Source organism: Cucurbita moschata, unplaced genomic scaffold (assembly GCF_002738365.1).
Source record: "Cucurbita moschata cultivar Rifu unplaced genomic scaffold, Cmos_1.0 Cmo_Scf00001, whole genome shotgun sequence".
NCBI lineage: Eukaryota > Viridiplantae > Streptophyta > Magnoliopsida > Cucurbitales > Cucurbitaceae > Cucurbita > Cucurbita moschata.
In genome coordinates, this window is record NW_019268517.1 from 2737069 (window position 1) to 2762976 (window position 25908).

The 25908-nt window shown below is 34.6% G+C and overlaps 4 protein-coding genes and 1 long non-coding RNA gene across 7 annotated transcripts in view; 4 read left to right on the top strand and 1 right to left on the bottom strand.

Moving 5' to 3' along the window:
• Positions 1-1372: 1372 nt before the first annotated feature.
• Positions 1373-8022, bottom strand: LOC111442216. 2 transcript variants are annotated; one of them, XM_023079527.1, is made up of 10 exons: positions 7150-8022; positions 6919-7017; positions 6533-6735; positions 5961-6157; positions 5646-5754; positions 5228-5538; positions 4603-5010; positions 4030-4108; positions 2347-3921; positions 1373-1679 (listed from the first exon to the last, which is right to left on the bottom strand). In XM_023079527.1, exons 1-10 carry the CDS (start codon positions 7215-7217, stop codon positions 1525-1527), a joined length of 3204 nt encoding a protein of 1067 aa, XP_022935295.1. In that variant the 5' UTR covers positions 7218-8022; the 3' UTR covers positions 1373-1524. The 2 variants fall into 2 exon arrangements, with proteins under 2 accessions (XP_022935295.1, XP_022935286.1); XM_023079518.1 differs by having other exon boundaries at positions 4030-4111.
• A 2221-nt stretch (positions 8023-10243) lies between these two features.
• Positions 10244-15330, top strand: LOC111452715 (CAAX prenyl protease 1 homolog). Its single transcript, XM_023093564.1, has 14 exons — positions 10244-10393; positions 11042-11189; positions 11291-11375; positions 11473-11568; positions 12299-12364; positions 12547-12645; positions 12825-12938; positions 13060-13170; positions 13412-13474; positions 13630-13722; positions 13828-13941; positions 14397-14468; positions 14573-14638; positions 14846-15330. The coding sequence occupies exons 1-14, from the start codon at positions 10363-10365 to the stop codon at positions 14960-14962; spliced, it is 1275 nt and encodes a 424-aa protein (XP_022949332.1). The 5' UTR covers positions 10244-10362; the 3' UTR covers positions 14963-15330.
• An 882-nt stretch (positions 15331-16212) lies between these two features.
• LOC111452725 lies at positions 16213-18632 on the top strand. The gene is made up of 4 exons (XR_002712157.1): positions 16213-16319; positions 17191-17290; positions 17824-17923; positions 18457-18632. It is a non-coding gene; the product is annotated as an uncharacterized LOC111452725 (long non-coding RNA).
• A 2489-nt stretch (positions 18633-21121) lies between these two features.
• On the top strand, positions 21122-24417 carry LOC111449863 (probable serine/threonine-protein kinase At1g01540). Of its 2 annotated transcripts, XM_023089962.1 has the most exons (7): positions 21124-21938; positions 22209-22313; positions 22395-22517; positions 22604-22774; positions 22856-22985; positions 23080-23289; positions 23364-24417. In XM_023089962.1, the coding sequence occupies exons 1-7, from the start codon at positions 21367-21369 to the stop codon at positions 23514-23516; spliced, it is 1464 nt and encodes a 487-aa protein (XP_022945730.1). In that variant the 5' UTR covers positions 21124-21366; the 3' UTR covers positions 23517-24417. The 2 variants fall into 2 exon arrangements, with proteins under 2 accessions (XP_022945723.1, XP_022945730.1); XM_023089955.1 differs by having other exon boundaries at positions 21122-21938; positions 22604-22985.
• A 1319-nt stretch (positions 24418-25736) lies between these two features.
• The window catches only part of LOC111442311 (protein BPS1, chloroplastic-like), a 3292-nt gene continuing 3120 nt past the window's right edge, over positions 25737-25908 (top strand). Inside the window, exon 1 of the mRNA XM_023079672.1 lies at positions 25737-25863. The gene's annotated coding sequence lies outside the window, so the exon portion shown is untranslated. The remainder of the gene's footprint in view (positions 25864-25908) is intronic.

Genomic DNA, 25908 nt, shown 5'->3' on the forward strand with positions numbered 1-25908 from the left:
ATAGAAAAACTAAAATATGTTCTTCATGTTTGTAAAGTAAATGATACCAATAGTGTTTTAAAATAAAATAGAAAATTCAGTAAAAAATGTGACATAAAAGTATTAAAATCTTTATGTTTTGAACTTTTATGAAATTAACAAACTTTTATGATATTAACAATTTAATTTATCTATGTTTAATTTTAGAACAATTTAATCAGCATGCAATGATTTATTTGTTATAATTGAATTTATTTTTATTGTAAAGATTTGATGAACATCTATTAGGTTAAGATATTTAATAAATTTAATATATTTATTTCAAAAATTAATAAATCAGACCTTTAATTTAATATTTCAAGACTAAATTATTATTTTCATGAAAGTTTAGAAACCAATATTTGTTTAGAGTAAATTTGAAATTAGTTTTAGATTTATTTTTACTTTGATGAAATATTAAATTATTGACATTTTGAAAGATGTCTTATTCACTTAATTATGTTCGAATTGACAATTAAATTATTTCTTTTAAAAAAGGACAATCAAATTAAATTATTGTTATGGTATAGTTACGAATATTCTATTTCCTATAAGTTGGCAGCATTATGACGAACATATTTCGAAAGATATTTATCAATTAATCAAACAAAAATGCAAATGCAAATGATGGGTCTACAAAAATAAATTTAAATAGTAAATAAATAAATATTTTAAACTTCAATAAAAACATGAGAAACAAAAAGGAAAAGGAAGTTAAACCCCATTTTGGAAAGACATTAGACATCAAACAAAGTGAAGTTTAAAAATACCATACCATAATCTAAATCCAAATGGTAAAATCCCACTGATTAGGGCTTCGGAAACGAAAATGTATTACATGTTTTAAAATACAAACTCAAGTTCCATATATTCGTCCTCCGATCACAATTATAACGCAACAGACGAAAATTATGCACAAGATCTATCTTACAAAATAAGATGTCATGTTCTAAAACTCTTCAATAGAGAGGCACCCAATGAAATAACGCATTTTCCATGTGGATTTCGCTGTCATCTAAGATCTAATGTTTATCGCTTTTAACGCATCTTGTCCTCTTGATAAAAACATATGGCAGGCAATGATCGACGATGTTTTCTACAAGGGAGAAAACACGATGAAGAAATGAAACTAATCCTATATGAACCCAATTTTGGCACAGATGCATTTCGTTTTGAGAACACTGAACAATTTTCACTCGTAAGAGGGTATTATCCCTATAGCAGCCAATTCTGTTCCTTTCTTAAAAATGCCTCCCAAAAAAATGAAACACAGCACTTTCCTTCACCTACTGATTTCATTTTGTCTGTCGGGTTACTTCGGAACTATGTTTCGAGTTAGAAACCACACGGGAAATAAGCGAAAGATAAACCAACAAAAACAAGCATAAGAAGGATTCATTACTTACATTTCTCACTCAATCCTACTAAGAGGAGCAAATTGTGTCCATTCTCTATCCAAGGAATTGAGGATTTGGGCAAGTATGCTCGAAGTACAGTGTTACAATATTACCTGTACCCATAACCCATGTTCAACTCGTGACCATACATCCCCTGACCATGGCCACCACTGGCAGAAAGCGGATGAATTTGCTTCGAGGTCGAGTTCGATCTATGTCCCATTTGGATGAGCCTCTGAATTGCGTCTGGTTGGTTACCAGGAGCTGAAATGTAAACGAGAAATCAGAATAAAAGAGAGCCACCCTCTAAATAGAGATCAATGAGCTACACATATTCAACTGCATTGCATTTTATCTATATAGCTCGTTAAAGCACCCAATCAACTTTAAAGCTTAAATGGATGAATTATTGTAAATTTAACAACATCACTACTTAAATGCTCTCCCCCACTCGTGGATTTCAAGATTTAAAAAAGGTCTAACAAGTGAGAAACAATATTGATTGGGGAGGAGATAACACAACACCATGTTAAATCACCAATCAACCCAAAAGCTTAATGGATTAAGGCAAATTAAATTATACGAGTATTTTAATTATAGTCACAGCAAAACAAGCACTCCGCAGCAGGCATCATGCATAGAGAGTGATTTTAAGTGTAAATGTATCCAAGTTGGGGAAAAGTAAAGAATGTCTTGAGCACAATCAGATCAAATGAGTCGAGAAGCATATAATTTTCCTTATATTGCTAAAGGACAAAAGATACTATTAATCAGCTGCAGACTTTAATAGAGGCAAATCGATTGGGGAAAAATATGAACACATAATGGCCAGATAAGCAGGATATGGAAACTAATTTATCAGTCAAATATATATCTTAATAACAAATATAAAATAGGACTTAAAGTTGAAGCAAAATAACATGAGTGTTACCTGGCGAGGGAATTCTGGGACCACCAGTATTGGGCACACGCTGACCGGTATGAAAACCTTGGATTGAATTTTGTTCCTGCATTAATCCAGGAACCTGATTGTTCGGTTGGAGAGTTGCTGCACTACCTCTGATGGAATGAGGATGTAGAGGAACGCTTCTGTTTGTCATAGGCAGAGGTGCACCTCTAGATAACGCTTGAAGAAGATGCTGTGGGGGAAGATTGCCTGAAGTTTGCATCTGCTGTATCATCGGGTGATGAATCAAATGATCAAATCCAGATAATCCGGAGGTAGGAGGACGAAGCATATTTGATACAAATTGATGATTAGATGGTGAGCCGTGATGAACCATTCCTTCTGGCAACGCTATATCTCCCTGAGAATTCATGTTAGGAGGATGAGATTCAAATTGATGAAACTTGACATTATTCGTTTGTTGGGGATGAAGCTGGGAGAAGTTGGAATGAACCGGAGCTTTCCATTGTGGCATTTCAGTCTCCCTCCGATCGTAGAGGCTGGCTGAAAAAGGCAGCCCTTCCAGACCTCCCATGCTAGGCCTTTCATCTTTGAAGGCAGGGTTAAAGATTGCAGCATTACTGTCTTGTGAGTTGTGTGAGAACAGAGGTTGAGGTCTAGCAGAATTCCCAATAGACATGAGATTCTGAAGATTCATAGAATCACTTATGATTAAACTGTCCTCTTGAGGAAAGGGCATTTCAGCTGCTCCATCATAGCCACCCATCTTATGTCCTAACTTAGCATGGGGATGAGAAGAATCCATTCCAGGCGGAGGGCCATTCAGATTTAACCACTGTCCACGAACTATATCTGGTTGGTTTTGCTGTCTTTGAACACCATGATCGTGATTAATCATACTGGGCCGAATTTCATTGTTGGACAACAGACCATCATCTGTGATCGGATCGCATGGTTCTGGAACATCACTTTTGACAGATCCTGATGAACCCCCCCTTTGTGCAGAAACAGGAGCTCCAACTGACTGAAGCTCCTTCATAAAAGCAGACCCAAAAAGTGTTTCAAGAGTTAATGTCTTCCCTGGATTTGAAACGTTGTGCGTACTTTCCTCCTTTTTATTGTGAATTGCAGAGCCTACACTCACACCATCATCACCATATCCTGCAATCACTGGACTCGAACCCTTCTGTAACAATGAGAGAAGGTGCAATGATGCAAGATCATCATTCTTAACAGTTGGATGTTTCACATCATCATCAGAATGACTCCATCTTTGATCAGACGGTTGCAAAGCTGAGTCATTTTCTTTAACTTTTGACAGCAGTGTCTGTTCAACGGCCTCACAGGTAAGAATCGCAGAAACAGCCTCCGGCTTACTCTTATCATAGAATGGCTCAGTCTTTGCAACATTGGATGATGTTGCACTTGATGTGATATAACTTTCTGCAGATTCATAACCCTGAAAGACAACTGTGGGCAGAGATTGCTCAGAATGCTTCACATCAGATACAAAATCATATCCACCCTTTTCTCCAGCTCCAATCATAGTAAGCAAGTCAATTGACCTTTTAGGTGAAAGGTCATCCCCCTGTTTCCTATCTGCAAGGTGAAAAAAAATGAAGCTATGAGCATTAAAACTCGAAGCCAATCAGGTAATAAACCACTGATATAAGGAATCGTTTGAATACAGAATTTTTACCAACATACCGTTGTCCATGAACCAATGAGCGAATCTAGAAGATTGAGCATTTTGAGGGCTACATGCATCATCCTTCTCACTGTCCTGCTGCTGCATAAGACCCCCGCAAAGCATACATCAGCGATAGAAGTATCCAAACTAGAATTGCTTTTGTTACTTCTGTTCTTAAAATGAAAATCAAACGAGGAGAAAAGGAGGTACTTATTTTTCTTCGAGCAGAAATAACTACATACAAATTGAAGGAAAAGAAATGTAACAAAAGAATTATAGTTCCAAATTATGAAACAATTCCATCCCTTACTCAACAGGGACATAATGATTCGTCAATAAAATGATTTCCTATGATAAGATTGAAATTGCAAAAAGATATCCACATGCTGGGGTTGATTTTCATAACTTCTATGCATTTAGGCCTGTTTTTCTTAACTTAGAAAATTTTAGAAAGCTAATCTGGGTAAAATGCATAGGATAATATACCAGCTGGCTTCTAGTAATAATACCACATATAGGAAGTTGATTTTGATTCAAAACCAGAAAATTAATACCATGGCTGAAAAAGATTTTTCTACATTCAGGAGTACCTCAATAAAATTAGTAGCACCGCCATCTAACTTTATGGTACTGCCAAAAAGTTTTTCTAAGATTGAAGATGAATGGCCTTGACTTGCTTCACCAACAGCTGTATTCGCTGGCACCATTTCAGTCTTACAATTATCAACTGCACTGTTTTCAATAGCTTCAAAAACTTCCAAAGAATTTTCACGAGATTGAACGTCTGTTCCAGTTGTTTGATTAGACATGTCTACAGCCGAAAGCAGATGAATAATATTTTCACCAGTGTTGTTAGTAGAAGCATTGGTGCTTGTTTTTCCATAATGTTCAGGGCGACCCATTTGCTCTAATGAACTTTTTCCCTCTAAATCTTCAGAGAACCCATTATGCAATTGCTTGTCCTTGGTTTGCAGAGACTTGTCGACGTCATCCTTACCCTACACAAGTGACAAACATATAGGCAGTTAATAAGGAGAAAGAGTGTTATCTAGTGCCAGAAGAATAACTCTTTATTATAACAATATGACACTTGCTGACGACAAAAACACACTGCCCAGGCACATATCCACCCCATTGACAACATTTAAATGGGAAACAACCTTATACTCCAAGCTATTAAAACCAAAAAAAAATATGATGAAAACGAATAATTACCTCAAGCAAACGAGGATTAACTGAAGACCTTGTTCCAAAGTTTTTCTCCAACACAGTGCTCGTGAATCCAGGAGGCACAAGTGGCCTAGATACAGTTGTCTGAGATGGAAAAAAAGTTTCTCGATCATTTTTTGAAGATTGTAAGGAGATAGGTTCATCGAAACCGCTGCTTGTATTCAGTAGTTTCTTATCATCTTTAGCCTCGTCCAACTGCATTAGGATGTCAAATCCATCTCTCTGCTTCACAGGATTTGACTTGTGACCTTCTTGAAATGCCCTATGTTGTTCTTTCCTCATCGACTCAAATGAAGCTGCAATTAAGTTTGTCAGCTAAAAGTATTGTTGGAATAAGTATTTGAACAAGATCTGTAAATGTTCAAGTTAGTACATCAAGCATCATGGAGAAAAGAGCGATTACCTCTTCTCTTTCTTTCCTCTTCAACTCTATCCTCACTTGTCAACTCAGAAGAACCAAAAGTTTCATGATTGTACGAATCATGAGTATTCCCTCGTTGATGGGCTACAGCCTGATTAATGAAAAAACAACATCCATAAGGAAAGGTTACTCAAAATAATTTCAAATTCTTGTTGTGTAATTCACTTACCCATTCAACAAAATGATTCTGTTTATGTTTAAAGACATATGGTTGAATGTATAACCATAATCCAAGGATGGAAATTTAATTTTAAATTTTGTTTGCAAAGTAGAAAGATTGGAAAATATAATGAAAACCTTATAAGGTCGAGGTGGATGATATGGCTCATTGCTTCTATTTAGCTGGTACTGATCATGTGCTCGAACTTTTGGTGCCGAAAATGCTGTTGCATATCCAGGTGGTCTTGGAAAAGAACCACTACCAAGAAGTCCATCCTGTTCAGGACCCTGCGAAGGCCTCCTAGAATGATCACTTAATCGCCACCCAGAATCCACTGTTGAAATGAATATTCCAAATGTCAATATTGTAGTAATTTCACATCATAAATCCTGAATTGACTGGTTTTAACATCTACATCTATTTAAGGATATCAAACCAATACAAATAACGTGTTCTCAAGGTGCTCTGCTTTAAAATAGAGAAATGCTGTCAGAGCTCCATTAGTCAACCACGTTTGAGTAGGCAGAAATATCATTATTAATATACATGTAAATGAAATTATTTCCAAGACAGCAGTATTTTTTCAGTTAAATCAACTACAGCAGGAACCCAACAGTTAACAAAGCCGGATATGACATGATATTCAGATTAGTTTGTATAGAACAATGAAGTTATCGAAACTTAACAATAGATTAAGAAGAGACCTCACCTGAATCCCGGTCAGATTGTGAATCGCTATCCTTATCACTCCGTCCAGAAGAATTAATGTCCTTCTTTCCATGTATTCGACGAGCATAATTAGTCGTTTCTGCCCTATTGGGTGGTGATGAACCATACTCATTGCGCCTAAAGCTATTCAAAGACAACCCTCCAGAAACTCTTTGCCTATCATAGGAAGCTTCTTCTAATTCACTACACAAGGGGAGACGTATGCTCAGAAAAACAATCCAACAAGGAAAACAAGAATACTATCACAAGGCTTATCGTCAGTTCTTTACTTTGTAAGATACAGACTTCAGTAGCGTAAACAAAGAATAATAACAATTTATTAGTAGTTAAAAAAAAATAGAACCGATGCACGAAAGACCATCTTACGCGATAACTGATTGGTCAAAACCGCTCGGCAACTTTTTGCAAACATCCAATCCGCTCAGGGACAAGAGGAAATCCCTCGTGTAAGAAAACTTCGGTTTCCTAAACAGGATCAAGAAAATGCAGTCAATACTAGCCAGAATTAACAGTAGAAAACAAATAATAGAGGAGAAGAAAGAAGCAAGAAAATAAACCACAGATATCGGTTAGGAACTGCAAATTATATGTAATTACTTTCGCAAATCATGCTTCACTGTAGCAGTCTGATCGTGTGGCTTCAAATCCTCCTTCTTGAGGCTCATTCTGCTTGCTTACTCGGGACAAGATTAATCAGTGCAATGGATCGATATGCAAAAAGTCTTCAACAGCACCAGAACCAATTTACTGAACAACAACGCCGCCCAAGATTACCGCAAAGCTAATTCGAAATTTATTGGATACTATACCGTCTCATTCTTTAAAGAAAATCAATTAATTCAATGCAGACAACACGCTAAAAACTACTCTCCATCGCCTTGTCTTCAAATTTGTTCGTTCGATCGAAGCTAATTCAAGTCAGAAAGCATTAAAAATGCAGACTCAGAGGCAATCCCATCTATGATCCAGCTGAATGCGCATCAAAATCCCTCAAAAAGTGAACTCCATCCACCCAAGCTCCCTCGCCAAAAATTTATCAATCTCCAAATCCCGTTTACCACTTCTTTCAATTAAATCTCAACCCCAAAAAACAAGATTACTACACAGAATCGCGCTTTCAACGAATCATAAATCCAATTCCCACACGATCCGTCCACCACAAACAAAATTACCGTTATAACACGTGATCTTAGATGTCGCACCAGAACAAATTCTAGGGTTTTGTTCAATCCGAGAGCTCCAGATTGAAACTAGGGTTTTGGTACATGAAAAAAAACAAACAAAACGAACCAAAAACAAAACACCTGGATCCAAAACAAAAATTATTCAAAAATAAATCCCCATGGACACGAACTTCTTGCGGATTGGAAGCTTCTAGGGTTTGGATAAATGGATTTCCCGAGTAATCGACGCGAGAGAGAAATTCGAGTGCTGGAATTCTGGTCTCTGTTCATCAACCTAAACCACATACATCAGGAAAGAGGAACAAATTATAAACTAAAAAAATATATATTCAACTAGTTACAGCGTTAACACAATACCACGCGCATGTTTCTCCCTGTCAGCCACGCGCCAACACCTCATCTATGTTATTGAACGTTACTCTCACGCGCCCTTTGAAGCGTGGTAGTTGAATACAAAATTTACCCCTTTAGTAAAAATAAATTTGGGATTTAAATAAATTGTAAGCCTCCAAAATCTACATTTTTAGTGCGCCGTCTCTTTATATTCACCAATTTTTATATTCATATTTATTACATAAATAATTAAATAATGTTAAGCGATTTTTAATATACTAATCAACTTAACAAATAGAATAAATATTAGGGTCGAGCTTCAAATTATTGTGATCGTGAAATCAAAAGTCATTAGTTTCACATCCCCGAGAGAGAATTCCATGATTCTAAAATGGTCTCGAGTTAAGGGACAATGTCGTTGCTAATAGATCCCACCCAAATCAAGAGCGGGTGGGATTGAGTATGACTATTCAAGATAGGAAAGCGACCCTCGTTCCCTTAACTGATCGAGATAGCATCGAATCTGCTCAATGAGAAGTCTTTGTCATTTTGATTCTTGATAACTCGAGCCCCGTTGTACAATCGATTCACCAGGTTTTACCATAGCAGGGCCCAATCATACTCACAATATGAGCTTGATCCTAGCTCAAAAGGAACGTTAGCTATATGCTTAACACATGAAACTCAAACGTTGTGTTAATCAAAATAGCTATCTAGGGGTCTTCACGAGAAAATTTGGACCGTCGCGCTTGTCCAAGGCGTTTTATATGTAGCCGTGTGTTGACTATCCCTATCATGCTTGTTCACAGTGTGTTATCTATGACTGCATGCTCGTTCCAAACCTCTTTTTACTTGCTTTTATGTTAGATAGACCTTTACTATTTTTGTTATGTCAATATGGAGTATATGACCAGTCATCAAAATCATGTCTACGTCTGTCATGACTAAAATGCCTCAAATTTCACCACCGATGATGTGACCAGTTGTCAATTATTTATACCCGGATTATATGTTATCAAAGTTGTTAATGTTGTTTATTCACTTTTAGCTTATACACTGATGTCTTTCAAATTGTTTTCAACATATTTTTTCGCTCACGTTTCCTAAAATATTTATTGCAAATAACCTAAGGCTCGATCATATATCGAATTGTTCGCAAAGTCAAACTTTTGTGTAGTTGACTTATTCGTCAGGTTAAAACAAGTGTCATACTAGTTGGAATTGTAACAGTATAGGCATAATAAATTTTTTAACATGCAGTAATAATTTTTTAGTAAATGACAATAATTTAATTTTGTAAAAATATAACCAAAATAATTGTGACCAAAATTATTATTTTAAAATATTTAACAACCAGTAGTAGACGTGTTTTATAGTCTTGAGAGTAAACCCAAAAAAGACAATATGCAGTGGGCCTCGGTCATTACAAATGGTATCAGAGCCAGACACTGAATGACGTGCCAGCCTTCTCACTCTTTCCCGAAGGGGGTAGACACGAGGCGGGTGTGCCAGGACGCTAGGCCCTTGGCCCCGAAGGAGTGGATTTGGTTGGGGAGGAGAACAAAACATCATTCAAAGCGGATTAAACAAAATTTAATTTAAATGTTTATATATATATATTAAATATTTATATTTATTTATTTAATAAAGTTAAATACCATTTTTAAACAAACGAAGAATATGAGCGAATATATACCATTTTTTTAATTCAACGAATATATACGTATTTTTGTAAAAGATTTTATTATGGGACACATTTATTATTTTAAGATAAGATAAAAAATTAATATATACTCTTAATTATATTAATTTAAACCCTAAATTAATAATTATATTAATTTTAATTCTATTTAAAAAAACATGCAAATTTATAATTCAATTAATTAAATTCTTAATTTTTAAATGGATAGAAACTCAAGTAAAGACAATTTTTTAAATTTTTAAATAAAGAGTCTAAATTAATTTATTTATAATTAACGTTTTTTTGTAATGAAAAATTTAAATTGATGGATTTATAAAAATTAAGATTTAAATTAATTAATGTAATTAATTTCGAAATTTCAAGACAATTAATGTAAAATCATATTAATTAAATGATGAAGTAATTAAATTATTTTAGCGGTAAAATAAATTTTATATGAGAATTTTTTAATCCAAAAGAAAAAAAGAAACCGATTCAGACTCCTTTGATATAAATTTCTGCCCACCGGGACGAACCATCCCGGCTAAGCAAAACCCGCTCACCGTCGAACGTCTCTCCCTGCACGGTTCCACCGATTGATTGCCTTCCGCCATGGAATTTCCGTACATGGAAGCTGTTGTTGGTACTCATTTTTCTTCACCTACTTCTTGTTTCTGTTCATGTTTATGCAAGTAATCTTTTCGTTTTCTTGGTTTGATGCTCGATGCTCGATGTTTGGTTTTAGATTTTGTGTTTTCGTTATCGCTTGTTTTTCTTGGTTACCTCGACGATCATGACGCCTGTTAGATCCGCTGAGCTTTGTTATGTATTTGTATGTTGTAACTTTTGGATTCTTTCGAGAATGTTGGATTCTTTTTTTTAATGTTTTGTTAGGGTTTTACGTTTGTGCTCTTGATGTTAAGGGTTTAGGCATTGGAAATGATTTGGAATGGCATGTTGTAAGTTGAATTAGTGATTGGGAAAATAATGGTTGTATGGTTTTGCACGGTCGAATTGTAATGTTTTCTCCCTCAGTTCATAGGATGGGACTGCGTCAATTTGATTTCGAAATGAGTCTTATATCGCATGTTAAGGGTTTAGGCATTGAAAATGATAGTTGCATTAGAATTGAGCGAATCTTTGAAGAGAAGAAAAAGAATTATACATGCGTGAATCTCGGTCATGTAGTTTTACTTCTCTATTAGTTGTCAGAACAGAGGGGGTCAGTTTATTGAAGAGGAAACGAATGAAGTAACTGATTTTTTTTTTATGCACGTATTTTTATCCTCAGGCTTCATGATATTGATGTATTTTTTCGAAACTTATTTGGATCTTCGGCAACATGCTGCTCTGAAACTGCCTACTCTTCCAAAAACTCTTGAAGGAGTTATAAGCCAAGAGAAATTTAAAAAATCCCAGGCCTACAGTCTTGATAAAAGGTTTGAAAATCATACTTTGTTAAACTTCCCCTGAACTTGAAGTATTGCCCCGTATTTATTCTGGTGGTTAATTTTTATAACACGTACCTCTTGTCTTTCAGCCACTTTCATTTTGTTCAGGAGTTTGTAACTATAGTGATGGATTCTTCAATACTGTTTTTTGGAGTACTTCCATGGTTTTGGAAAGTGAGCAATTAAAGTTCATGAGTGAATTCATTAATTCAAGTTTTTCCTTTACTAAAGTTGAAAATTTCATATTGTCCACTATTGCAATCACGTGCAGAAATCTGGAGAGTTTGTTGTGTTGGTTGGCCTCAATGCTGAAAACGAAATTCTCCACACACTTGTGTTTCTAGCTGGGGTCATGATTTGGTCACAGGTATGCTCAAGTCATTTTCAATATCCATGTTTTAGAAGTAGAGAAGTTATTTTGCTTTAATCTGCTTTGCCTTTGAAGACCTTGATTCATATAGTTTTATCCCCATGTATTAGATAGAGCAGCATACTCTGTTTACATACAGTATGAAACTGTATGCTGCCTTCTATTCTACTCATCATTTTGACACTACCATATTGGGTTTGGAAATTGTGGAAAATTATATTTCTTGATTGACTGTAGCAATGGAAACTTGCTAGATGCATTTAAATTGAAGTTCAAACTCAGTATGCAGTGCATTTAAAAGTAATTTCAAACTCAGTATGTATTTTCTTTTTCAATTATTATTTTGCATGTGTAGACCTAGACAGCGGACATGAATCAGAGAAATTCTGCTAACTTGAAATGGGAAGAAAGAAATGAAAGAGTCTCAATGACAAGGATAGACCTCGCTAGGAAGTGTTATAAATAGTTAAATTTCAGTGTTCACTTTAGAGTTTTTTTTTAAAAATTATTATTATTATTATTTATTTATTTATTATTATTATTTTTTTTTATCTCCTTAAGTATGGAATTATGCCCTTAATGTATTTTGTCTGGGGTTGGATGTTTTTTCCTAATGTCTAGATTGCTTGTTTTTTAAATTCTAAATATTTTCATTTATAGATTGAACTTGTGATATTTATGATTTGAAGTTGGTTTACAGTGATTGTTTGTTTGGACTGGTTTGCAGATCACGGGCCTACCATTTTCTCTCTACTCAACTTTTGTGATTGAATCCCGCCATGGTTTCAATAAAGTATGTAATTTGTCTGAACATGATAACTCTCCCCAACTTCGTGAGATATCCAATTTTATTTTGTACTGGACAATTATTTTTCCCGTGGCATTCCACTAAAAGCATTTGGAAGTTTTCAATGATGTCCAGTCTACTTCCTTATTATTGTTTTAATGCTGTATTATTTAATATCTCTTCTACAGCAAACAATATGGTTATTCTTCAGGGATATGATTAAAGGGATTTTGTTGTTTGTCATACTTGGCCCACCAATTGTGTCTGCAATCATTATAATAGTACAGGTAAACTTATGTGAGTTATCATACAGAAGCATGTCATTGTAAATTTATTTTATCTGGAGTTCTTTTGCTTTCTCTTTTTCCACTTCACTTCATCTACTCCAATGTTTCTGCATTAATATTCCTTATATCTTTTCTTTCATAATATGCAAGGACTAATAATATCTGTTGATTGTATACAGAAAGGAGGACCGTACCTTGCCATCTATCTTTGGGCATTTATGTTTACATTATCTCTTGTGATGATGACCCTTTATCCCATTCTTATAGCCCCTCTTTTCAACAAATTTACCCCTGTGAGTATCCAAACTGTGTAATTTGATCAAAGCTTCTAGTGACTAGATAGTTGTGTGTGTGTGTGTGTGTGTTTTTTTTTTTTTTGTTCAGTCGTCCCACCTTAATGCTCTGTGAAAATAGCTACCTGCAGGTGATCTCAGGGAGAAGATTGAGAAACTTGCTTCCTCCCTCAAGTTCCCACTGAAGAAGCTGTTTGTTGTTGATGGATCAACGAGGTCAAGTCATAGCAACGTAAAACTCTTGACCACCAAATTCTATCTTGCCTACTTTAGATAATTTCTGATTGCACATTTACTTGTGTTTTGATAAATTATCGATATCAGTTCCTTCTTTTTTCCTGCGTTATCAATTGGCAATTAAGAGTATTATTCAGGGAGTGATTTGGATCTTTTATATTTTTTATTTCTAATGAATAATTCCTCTAGCGATGTTTTTCACTATGGTCTCAGTCAAATTACTGCTTTTCATGCAGGCTTACATGTATGGTTTCTTCAAAAACAAGAGAATTGTCCTTTATGATACATTGATTCAACAAGTAAGTTGAAATGTTGTGGACATCTTTTATCATATTATTGCCTTTACTTGCTGAACTTATTTTTGTACAGAACCTTGTACGGTGTATTTTAATATGTATACGGGATTTTTCACTTGCCTAATAACTTCATATTTTCTTCCCATTCTGTTTATCAGTGCAAAAATGATGAGGAAATTGTTGCTGTTATAGCACATGAGTTGGGGCATTGGAAGCTAAATCATACGATGTATTCATTCATTGCTTTACAGGTATATTGCTTTGTTGAAAACACTGTAAAACATCAGTTTGCAATCTGGCACGAATGTGTGTGTGAAAACCTCAACCTGTTCTCTCCTTATTGAACTCGTGAGCAGATTCTTACACTTTTGCAATTTGGGGGATATACCTTGGTGAGGAATTCCAGCGATTTGTTTAGAAGTTTTGGGTTTGATACTCAGCCAGTGCTTATTGGACTCATCATATTCCAGGTAGTGATAAAATAGAACGTTGAATTATATATCTAAAGTTGACATGCTATGCCATCCCTACTTAATGATGTATTTTGCTTTTCTACTATACTCGTGTGTAGTTCAATATTTTTCTTCGGCTTGATTTTTGCTTCTACATCTTCTTGATACTTCTTGCCACCTTGACTTCCGAAGTTTTGGGTTTGATACTCAGCCAGTGCTCACTGCATTTCCACTATCAACTGCTTCATTTTTTTTTTTTCAATTTGAAGGTTACCGTTAAATTTTTCATTCTGGAGGAATACTTACGACCCTACGCAAATGAATCAGATCACTCCAGTGGCAATGACCTTTAAAACACATTAAAATGCTGTATAAATGCTAAAAATGTTGTAAATATGAAAAATGAGATGGAATTTATTTTTAACAGAAATTTCAATGTATACCCTTACGTTTCCTTGCCATTGGATGTGCAGCACACTGTGATACCTCTTCAGCATCTGGTAAGCTTTGGTCTCAACCTTGTGAGCCGATCTTTCGAGTTCCAGGTATGTCTTATACACTTGCAGCTACAATATTCTGTTAACCATCTCTATCTGTAGGTAAGAGGGTTTTGATCTTCAAATACCTTTTCTTCTTTGATCAAATGCAGGCTGATGCCTTCGCAAAGAAACTCGGTTATTCTGCACCTCTTCGTGCTGGTCTTGTCAGACTACAGGTTATTATTATCTACAGTTTCCATCCTATGCTGTGACTTTTGATTATGATCATCTCTTTCCTTCCTGTATTAATACTGCATTGGAGCAGACATCAGTACATTGGTTTCCAGAGGATAATGTAAAAAAGTTATCTGACGTATTTAACGCATTCTTAAACTTTGGCGATATAATCATATATATTAGACTAACAAAAATTTGCATTTCAGGAGGAAAATTTGTCTGCGCTGAATACAGATCCCTGGTATTCTGCTTATCACTACTCTCATCCTCCACTAGTTGAAAGATTGGCTGCACTCGACCAAGCGGATAAGAAAGAAGAATGATAGCCAATCGTGCTCATTATATTGTATCTACCAAGGTGATTTGACGTTCTACACTATCTGATTGACTTTGTTAGGCGAGGGTAGGGGAAGAGATGAGAGAAGGAATTTCCCCAAAGGAAGAGGGAGGCATGATTGTTCTTAGTTTTACCCCCAAAAAGTTCTTTTTTTTCTCTATATCTTTTCTTGTTATTGACCTAACTACCGTGAAGGCAACGAGCGAGAAACTAGCAACGAATATCATATTTGTCAATCTGTATGAACTAGATCAGACTCTTTTGAATAGCATTCGTGAGGTAGAATTATGTTCTTATTTTTACCATTAGTGTAATTCTGCTTACAATATGCAATTTTGTCAATACTTGGCTGCATTCTGTGTCCCCTGAATCCTAATTTCCGTATCAGATGTAGTTTAATTCTTAAATGGTCTCGTATAGTTCAACCGGTCAAGGCATTGTGAATTGACCCGACCCTGCAATGCCGTTCGAGATTAGAATTGGTGGGTCAAGAAGAATGTAAATCATTAACTTCCTACTCTTTGCAAAGCTTCAGAGTACAAACTAATCTTATCTACTTGTGCAGGTTGATAATTTTGCAAAAGCTCTTGGCAGGTCAATGTATACATTATAAAATCTTACAATTAAGAGATTAGAATGTGTGGATCAATATTAGGGATGCATTAATTTATACCTTTTACGAAGCTTCAGTATTCAAATCTTATTTATAAATGCAGGTCGATACTTCTGCAAAAAAAAAAAAGCTCTTTTAGGCAGGTCAATGACGGAACAATTATGCTTTAGTATTTAAACCCTTCTCTTGTTAAGATGAGTTGATTTTTTTTAGACTAATCTTGATATCAAGTATTTGGTATGAACGTTTATTGTGAAGAAGACATACAACATATCATGATTCATAGACGTCTCTACGGCTCTATTGGATCCTTTCATCATCTCTATACATTGCCAAACAAGCTGCGACACTGGTAATTGTCAATCAAATCACGGTTTTAGGCTTTTAATCCTTTCTTTTGTAGATTAATATCATTTCTTCTATGCTTTTAATCCTTTCTTTTGTGGATTAAAATCATTTCTTCTATGCAGATTTTGTAACGGTCCAAACCTACTACTAATAGAGATTGTCTCTTTGTGCTTCCTCCCAAGGTTTTTAAAATGCGTTTGTTAGGGAGAGATTTCCACACCCTCCCTTATAAAGAATGTTTTCTTCTCCTCTAAGTTGATGTGGGATCTCACAATCCACTTTTATAAAGAATACTTCGTCCTCGCTGACACTTGTTCCAATCGATGTGGGATCTCACAAATTTCTTGCATTAGAGATGGAGCTATCTCGTTTTCTCTACAAGGTATTTCCACTCACCCTTTTGTTAAAGTTCGTTTGATTTTTTCATAGGAATATGACACAAGCTCCTTCAGCACCACGGTGAGTATCATTCCTTCCATTTTGATAAAGTTTATAGCTTTTTCTAAGAATATAACAGGAGTTTCTTTAGCACTATAGTGTGTAGTACTCAATGTTGATTCTCATGGTATTTTTTCCACTTTTAAGTTAAAAAAGTAGAGACACTTTGCATTTTTAAATTAAAATTAATAATCATCTTTCAACTAACCTCGTCTTTTAGTCTTTGTTGATGTGTAAAATGGTATTCTTTAATATTCTTTTTATCTTCTAAAATATAAATAGTTTAGAATATTCAGCCTTTAATATTATTGGGGATAAAATTAATGGCATTAGAGCATAGGGGCATTAGTTGATGGCTTCCACGTGCACAATCCATAGTTAACTCGCATGCATGTGCATTTACAGTATGGAAACAAAAATATGTCAGGTTTTCTTGCTTTTATCGTAATGCTTATAATTTTATATGGGAACGATGTGAATAGTCATAGTTCATTTATTTATTTTAAAATCTTCTATGTATGCATACCTACCCATTTATAACATTAATAAAATACCAACAAAAAAAAAAAAAAATTACAAATTTAATTCGAAGAAATTTCATAAATAGCGGAAAGAACATGACAATTTAGGTAGCCATTCTTTGTCTATATCTTTGAATGTTTATCGTCACGTTCAATTTTGGAACCTTTCCATTTTTTCTATTCCCTTTGATTTTTTTTCTTGTTCTCTATTCTCTTTTGACGAGGTAAAACATATTTTTTCTCATTCATTTATCTATTCTTGAACGGTAAATAATGTTTTTTTGTGTCTTGCAGCTTTGCTCTTCTTCCTCATGCTGATTCACGTCTTTTTGTATTAATTCGATATTCAAATCAATTCCTTTATGCAAATAGAAGAGGGCATAGACTACGTTCGGTAAATATCTTCACCCTATAGATTACTTTGATTATTGTTATCTTTTAAATGTCATGTTTCCGTGGGGGTAAAAATATGATTTTGATTGTACTAGCTGTATTGCATGTGTTACTTTTTGCCATCCTATTACTTTGCCTTTTAAATGGGAGTAAAAATATGTCGGGCTTTCTTGCTTTTATGGTAGTGCTTATAATTTTATATGGTAATGATGTGAATAGTCATAGTTCATTTATTTATTTTAAAATCTTCTATGTATACATACCTATCCATTTATAACATTAATAAAATACAAACAAAAAAAATTACAAATTTAGGTCGAAAAAATTTCATAACTAGTTGAAAGAACGTGACTATTTAGCTAGCCATTCTTTGTCTATATCTTTGAATGTTTACCGTCACGTTCAATTTTGGAACTTTTCCATTTTTCCTATTCTCTTGGATTTTTTTTTCTTTTCTCTATTCCCTTTTGACTATTTTTTCTCATTCATTTATCTATTCTCGAACGGTAAACAATGTTTTTTTATGTCTTGCAGCTTTGCTCTTCTCCCTCAAGCTAATTCATGTCTTTTTGTATTAACTCGGTATTCAAATCAATTCCTTTATGCAAATAGAAGAGGGCATAGACTACGTTCGGTAAATATCTTCACCCTATAGATTACTTTGATTATTGTTATCTTTTAAATGTCATGTTTCCGTGGGGGTAAAAATATGATTTTGATTGTACTAGCTGTATTGCATGTGTTACTTTTTGCCATCCTATTACTTTGCCTTTTAAATGGGAGTAAAAATATGTCGGGCTTTCTTGCTTTTATGGTAGTGCTTATAATTTTATATGGTAATGATGTGAATAGTCATAGTTCATTTATTTATTTTAAAATCTTCTATGTATACATACCTATCCATTTATAACATTAATAAAATACAAACAAAAAAAATTACAAATTTAGGTCGAAAAAATTTCATAACTAGTTGAAAGAACGTGACTATTTAGCTAGCCATTCTTTGTCTATATCTTTGAATGTTTACCGTCACGTTCAATTTTGGAACTTTTCCATTTTTCCTATTCTCTTGGATTTTTTTTTCTTTTCTCTATTCCCTTTTGACTATTTTTTCTCATTCATTTATCTATTCTCGAACGGTAAACAATGTTTTTTTATGTCTTGCAGCTTTGCTCTTCTCCCTCAAGCTAATTCATGTCTTTTTGTATTAACTCGGTATTCAAATCAATTCCTTTATGCAAATAGAAGAGGGCATAGACTACGTTCGGTAAATATCTTCACCCTATAGATTACTTTTATTATTGTTATCTTTTAAATGTTATGCTTTTGCCATCCTATTTTGGTTGCTTCATTACTTTGCCTTTTTAGTTTGAGTTGACAATCCATTTTTCTTATAAATCCAAAATACATTATTTTTGGAATTTTCTAAAACTAGAAGTAAAAAATTAAATGCTTTAAGTAATTAATTCTTAGACCTTAATTAATTTAATTATTTAAACCCACTTGCATTACTTTCTTTAAATTAATCATTAGAATATCTTTAGACATAACATAAAATCAACAACATTTCATCTAACATCAACAAGTCAAAGTTGTAATCAATTAGCAAATTAGCAAATCCTTGAGTGGTTACTTTTTGGTCATTTAGTTAATTAATACTTTTTTTTTTCTATTAAAGATGTGAATACAAGAAAGTGGGGCCATTTTTGTTTTTTTTGTTTTTATTATTTTATTATTTTTTATTTTTTATCAAATGATGTATAATTGACCTCATTAGATTTTAAATTTTAGGTCAAATGAATTTAAGTTATTTAAAAATTTTAAATTAAAAATGATTTTCATTTTGCGAAAAATGGTTTTGTTATGAACTCTTGAAATAAAAAAAATATAGATAACGATTAGCATTATTTATTAAAATTTTAATTAAAACGTCACTATAGAAAGAATATAAAATTAAAGATTCAATATTTTTATAGAACTAGATTGTCATTATAAGCTAAAATGAATTACACTCGATCACATTTTCGAGACACTATACAATCATAACCATCCAACAAAAACTTGTTCGAGACCTTGCCAATGGAAAAATGGTCATGGTTGAGAACACAAGTGAAGTGAATAATCCAAAAATCAAAATCAAAATCAAAGGAGAGATTAATCATTGGTCTGAATTAATCAACGAGGTGACAAGATTGAACCTATAAAGAGATTGAGGTTGAGACTCGGGCATATCTTAGCCAAAATTGAAGCTACAAGTCATCTATGAGAAACTATGTTCCTTACTATAGATAACAGGTAAGACAATATTGTTAACACGAAGTTGAATGATTGAATCAAGCAATCGATTCTCTCTTTTATTACCATTAAAAAAAGTCTTATTGAAATAAGAATACAAGCAAACGCAAGGTAAGTTAGCTTCCAAACGAGCAGGAAGACCGAAGAGGTTTCCTAAAAGATACAAAATGACTAAGCTCGACCCCCTGATCATAACCTAGCTTTCCAATGTCGAGGATCCTTACAACATGAGCCCTAATTAGAAATTGAAAGCAGAAAAACAAGGGGTTGAATGAGAAATAAATAAACAAATCGGACATAGAAGTGATAGAGGACCCCACAAGATCCCAATGAAGCATAAGCCCACGGTCAACCCATCTTGCAAATTCTCGCCCTAAAACTTCAAGGTTAATACAATTCCAGTCTAGCATCAATTTTGTCGATCTTCTCCCGTTGAAGGGAGATAGGTTCGATAAGTTTCATTCCGTCCATCAAAATTTTAAAGCTATCCTCAACACTTTTGACAATTTTACTAAAATTTTATTGTACCAAACATCAAGCTACGTTTTTTCCTACCGAACAAATTCAAGTAGATGCACACACGTTTTTCTTTTCATAATTTGACATACCTTTTCTATTCATCGTCATTGATTAGTTTTTTTTTAATTAAAAAAAAAAAGGTTGTAATTAGTTTTTTTTAATTCTCAAAAACTTTTTTTTCCAGTTGACTAAAGTTTGTAAATATTTTTAAAATTAAAATAATAAATAAATTTTAGTCAATTGTACTTAATATTTTTTCTTTACTATTTTACTTTACTTTCAACCCATTTTTTAGTTCATAAAAGCATTTTTTTAATTAAAAAGATTGTCTAAAATTTCAAAACATTTTTAATTAAAAAAAATAAACAAAAAATTATAACTATACTCTTAAAACTTTTATATTCATATCCATTAATTCCATATTTATTAAATCAAGCCCATCTACCCAAACTACAATAAATTTAAAATTATTTTTATTTATATAAAAAAATTATTTTAAAAAATTTAAAAATTAAAAATCCTATTAAATATAATATTCAAAATATATATAATAGAATGCTAAATGTCAAATATATATAAAAAAAAATAGGTTGACTCAACTTCTACTTAAAAAAAATACAAAACATTATAACTTTTAAAAAATAAAAAAAATAAATAAATAACTACCACGATCATAATTCAACTAACCTATAATATATAATATATATCAAAATATTAAAAAATACGAGCATGTCTATATGATCTGAGAACCCAATCAACTCAAATTATCAAACTCAAACTATAAGTTAGAGTTTTTAATTTGAGTTAGATTGAATTTTTAGAACAATTCAACTAGTTGACATTTTTTTTTGTCGGGTCAACTTGACTAATGGGAAAACAAGTTTACAACCCAACCTACTGTATTGAGAATATTTGACGTTTGTAACTAATTTAAAAAAATAATAATAAAGATTAAAAAATTAAAGTTGAAAAAAATTATATTCTTGGGTTTGACAGCTAAGCTAAGCAAAGTGGAGGAGAAGGTAAAGTAAGTGGACCTCAGTATCATCAATGGTGGAAAGAAGTACAAAATCCCTTTACTCATAGAGCCTTTAAGCCCACCGTTTTCTTCGATTCCATTTTTCCCTCTTTGCACATTCGCCGGAATCCTCCATTGCTGCCGTTTTCCGATGAGGTCAAGCCGCTTATACTCGCTGATTCGCTTTCTTTGATTCCTCTGTTTCTCGATTGGAACCTGAAGAAGAAGAAGAAGAGAAGAAGACGATGTCAATATATGATTCCTCATTCTTTAACACGGCGCTCTCTAAACGGACCTCCATTTTCGGCCTTCATCTCTGGGTTGTAATCGGAATCGTAGTCGGAGCCTTAATAGTTCTCGCACTGTTTCTTCTTTCACTTTGCCTCACTTCTCGCAAGCGGAATCGCCATAAGAACAAAATCCGTTTCCCTAAGTCCACAGCCGACCATTCTCCTCCCATTTCGAAAGAAATCCAGGAAATCGTCCATAACGCGGTACCGGATCATCACCACCATGTGCAGCCGGAGATTCATGTCGAGATCGGAAAATTAGAGCATCGAGTTGTTTTCTCTGATAGGCCGTCTAGTGGGGAGAGCAGAGGCGCTGTGAGTGAAACTGCTTCGCTTGGATCTGGTACTGTTGGGCCTGAAGTTTCGCATCTTGGTTGGGGCAGATGGTATACTCTTAGAGAGCTCGAGGCGGCCACTAATGGCTTGTGTGAAGAGAACGTGATTGGAGAAGGTGGGTATGGGATCGTGTATTTAGGTACTTTGGGAGATGGTACAAGAATTGCTATCAAGAATCTCTTGAATAACAGGTGATCTGGTTCACTGATTCTCTGATGTGTTATCGTTGATTTCTTTCTTTGATTTATTTGCTGCTGCAACCTGAGAGTTCCATATGTTCTTAGTTGGGATTCGTTCTGTTCTGTTTGGTTTCAAGAAAACGAAGCCAATTACATGTTATAACTTAGAAATTGTAGGGAATGTTTCAAACTGTTACAATTTTATGTGTTTTCTGATTTCCCCCATGTTCTTCTTGGTTTAAAGATCATAAAGATACTGAAATTGAACCTATTTGTTACAAGGGGTCAAGCTGAGAGGGAATTTAAAGTGGAAGTTGAAGCAATTGGAAGAGTAAGACACAAGAATCTTGTCAGGCTGCTAGGATATTGCGTTGAGGGTGCATATAGGTACTGTTGATTTTCTCTAAATGCAAGATAGTTTTTGGTGATTCTAACGTATTTTTATGAACTTTTGCTTTCGTTCTTCAGAATGCTTGTTTACGAGTACGTTAACAATGGCAATCTAGATCAGTGGCTTCATGGCGACGTCGGGGATGTGAGCCCCTTGACGTGGGAGATTCGTGTTAACATCATACTCGGAACGGCAAAGGGGTATATACTTGTGTTAATGAGGATTTTAGCTATTGAATCATGTGATTCTACTCATGTTGATTTCCTTTTTGATTTCTATTGTTTAGATTAGCCTATCTTCATGAGGGTCTTGAACCAAAGGTTGTCCATCGTGATGTAAAATCTAGCAACATATTGCTTGACCGTCAGTGGAATGCTAAAGTATCTGATTTCGGGCTAGCCAAGCTTCTTTGTTCCGAAAGGAGCTATGTGACGACCCGTGTAATGGGTACATTTGGGTTAGTTCCTATCTTATTATCGTTTTTTACTTTCTATCGTCCCTTAGATGGAAAGTTAAGTGGTGGTGATGATGTCTACAGCTATGTTGCGCCTGAGTACGCTTGCACGGGAATGTTGAATGAGAAGAGTGATGTTTATAGCTTTGGAATTCTAATTATGGAGATAATTTCTGGGCGGAGCCCTGTCGATTATAGTAGACCTCAAGGAGAGGTTAGTTTTTCCTTGCATCTAATGCTGGATTATGATCAGTTCATGCATTTCTCTTCTGCTGTTTATTCAGTTTAAGTTAATGTCATAATGGCAGGTCAATTTGGTGGATTGGTTGAAAGCAATGGTTGGAGATAGAAGATCCGAGGAAGTGGTTGACCTCAAGTTGCCGGAGAAGCCTCCTTCCAAAGCTCTAAAACGTGTTCTGCTGGTCGCTCTTCGGTGTGTCGATCCTGATGCTTCGAAGAGGCCGAAAATGGGACATGTCATCCACATGCTTGAGGCAGATAATTTGCTGTCTAATGATGTATGAAGCTTCTGGTTCTCTCCCTTCTCTTTTAAAGATTTATCCAACTCAACCCATCTTTTACTTCTTTGTAGGAATACCGGGTCGGTAAGGATGCTTCTCATTCAACTCAAGGTAATCAACACGGTCTGAGACGAGTTAACCATCAGAAAGACGAAGGAACATGTTCTAATATAAGTGAAGGTGACAGTGATGGAAACATTCAACATCCAAGTAGGTGGAGATAATAACACACCACACTAGCACAATTACATGACTAACTCTTCAGTTTCATCCATTCTTCAGTTAGGTTGCTTTTCTAATCTTCAAACCAATTAGACTCATTCTTACAGAAGCTATAAGAATCACCCCACATCCCTTCTCGTTAGATATGCAGCGTCTGCTCGGTCTCCTCGAATCCTAGTTGCTTCCTGTCTTGATATTGATTTAACAAAACTTTTGCTCCTGTGAGTATCCAAATTGTCTACACCGACCATTGAACAGCGTTTATGTTTACATTAGGCTCATTCTTACAGAAGCTATAAGAATCACCCCACATCCGCTCTCGTTAGATATGTGGTGTCTGCTCGGTCTCCTCGAATCCTAGTTGCTTCCTGTCTAAACTTTTGCTCCTTTGAGTATCCAAATTGTCTACACCAAACATTGAGCAGCGTTTATGTTTACATTAGGCTCATTCTTACAGAAGCTATAAGAATCACCCCACATCCGCTCTCGTTACGTACTCGGGGACAGCTCGGTCTCCTTGAATCCTGGTTGCTTTCTGTCTTGATATTGACTTAACAAAGCTTGCTGGGTCACAGAGTTTGATCATCTTTTAGCCCTGTGAGTATCCAAATTGTTTACATTAGGCTGCTCGAAGTTTCATCCTAAGCTGGCTATTGATGCTTCTGAAAGGATCGATCCTTTGGTTTATCTGCCGCCATACATTGTTCTTTCAAGCACTTTGCTTGGAGCAACTTTATGGAGTGTTGTCGGTCTGATTTATAAAGAAGATTTGAATTACTTTGTGGCTGCTAACTCTGTATGCATCCATTTGCAGAGATGGATCCCAAGTGTTATCGACATTCTCGACGTTAAGTCGATATATTTATTGACAAATTTGAGGTTATCTCGTCTATAATTCTTTTATATTATTTCTTTTTTAGAATATATGAGGTAGAAAATTCGAATTTCTGATCTTTTGGCCGTTGATACATGTTTTATGCTAGATGAGTTATGCTCGTGTTGGCTAGTTTATGATGGTTAATGTATTTGAAAATGTCGATAGTGAAGCACGTTTTCTATAAATGCTACATGTTAGTGAAGCCAAGAGTCGCTAATTTGCATGCAATTGGTAAATCTATAGAGCACGCGTTGAGGGTGAGCATGAGTTTGGCTCGGTCGGTTTTGATTCCGATCGAGAACTAAATTGAACCATTTGATTTTTGTAAAACGAGACCAAACTAGTATCTAGAGGTGCATACTTCTAAGGGTGAACGTGAGTCGTTTGGTCGGTTTTCTTGATTTTGTGTGATTAAAAAAAACATCGTAAATGTGGAATTCAATCTATATCAGTATATATAAAACTTTTAATTCTATTTTTATCTATTATAATTAGAAGTACACCTTGATAGTAATACATTATATAATAATAAATAGAATTTAAAAGAACAAAAGAGAATAAATAATTTAGGCACACGTCGAGATGTTCATTTAATCTTTGGGATCCGTCCAAAAATTTCCATTTAAAAATAGTGGGAGAGACTTTTTCACGTCAGTTGTGAGATCTCACATCGGTAAATATTTCTTATAAGGTATGGAAACCTCTTCCAAGTAGATGCGTTTTAAAACCGTGAGGTTGACAGCGATACATAATGAGCTAAATGAGGTCAGAGATCGAGATTATATTTCTTGTCCCTGACTCTGCCTCGCCTCACGTTATATTTATATGTTGATAGAAATTATATCGGCAGGAATTAAGGTTGAACTAGGAGGTAGTTGACGGGGACAATGAACGCTTCTCCTTCTTGCGTTCTCCATCTCCGTCTCCGTCAACATCACTGCACCATAAAAATTTTGAACAAAATATCTTAAATTTTTATAAGTAATTAGGTAATAAAAACATCAATTTGAAATAGGATTTAATTGGTCAACATTTTACTTCTATTGCCCTTTAATTATTCAACAATGAGACGTAAAATCCACACCGTCCAATTCTGGAAGATGTCTAACGGTCACATTTGTATTAATTCCACCAACCAAAGCCACTCAGAATCCGCCACGTTTAATGCCGGAAACCTGTAATCTGTCTGTGAGTAACTTCGCAGTCATTTTAGTGCATTCCCCAACGGAATTAATACGGCAAGAGATTAAATTCTACATAACGGTCACGGACGGAAAAGAAAACGATCGGTGTTACGTCAACATCCAATCAATTCTCTCCACGTTTCTTCTTTTCACACAATTTCCTTACCTCTTCGGTTAGGTTATCGTCGCCTTTATCTTCGAACTCTTATCCTTTCCACGCGAATTCAACATCACCTGGCTGCGATAATTTCTTGGAAATTTCCTTTTGCCCTCTGGTTTCTGAATCTGGTAGGGGTCGCTCCATCTTTTTTTTTTTTTTTTTTTTTAATTATT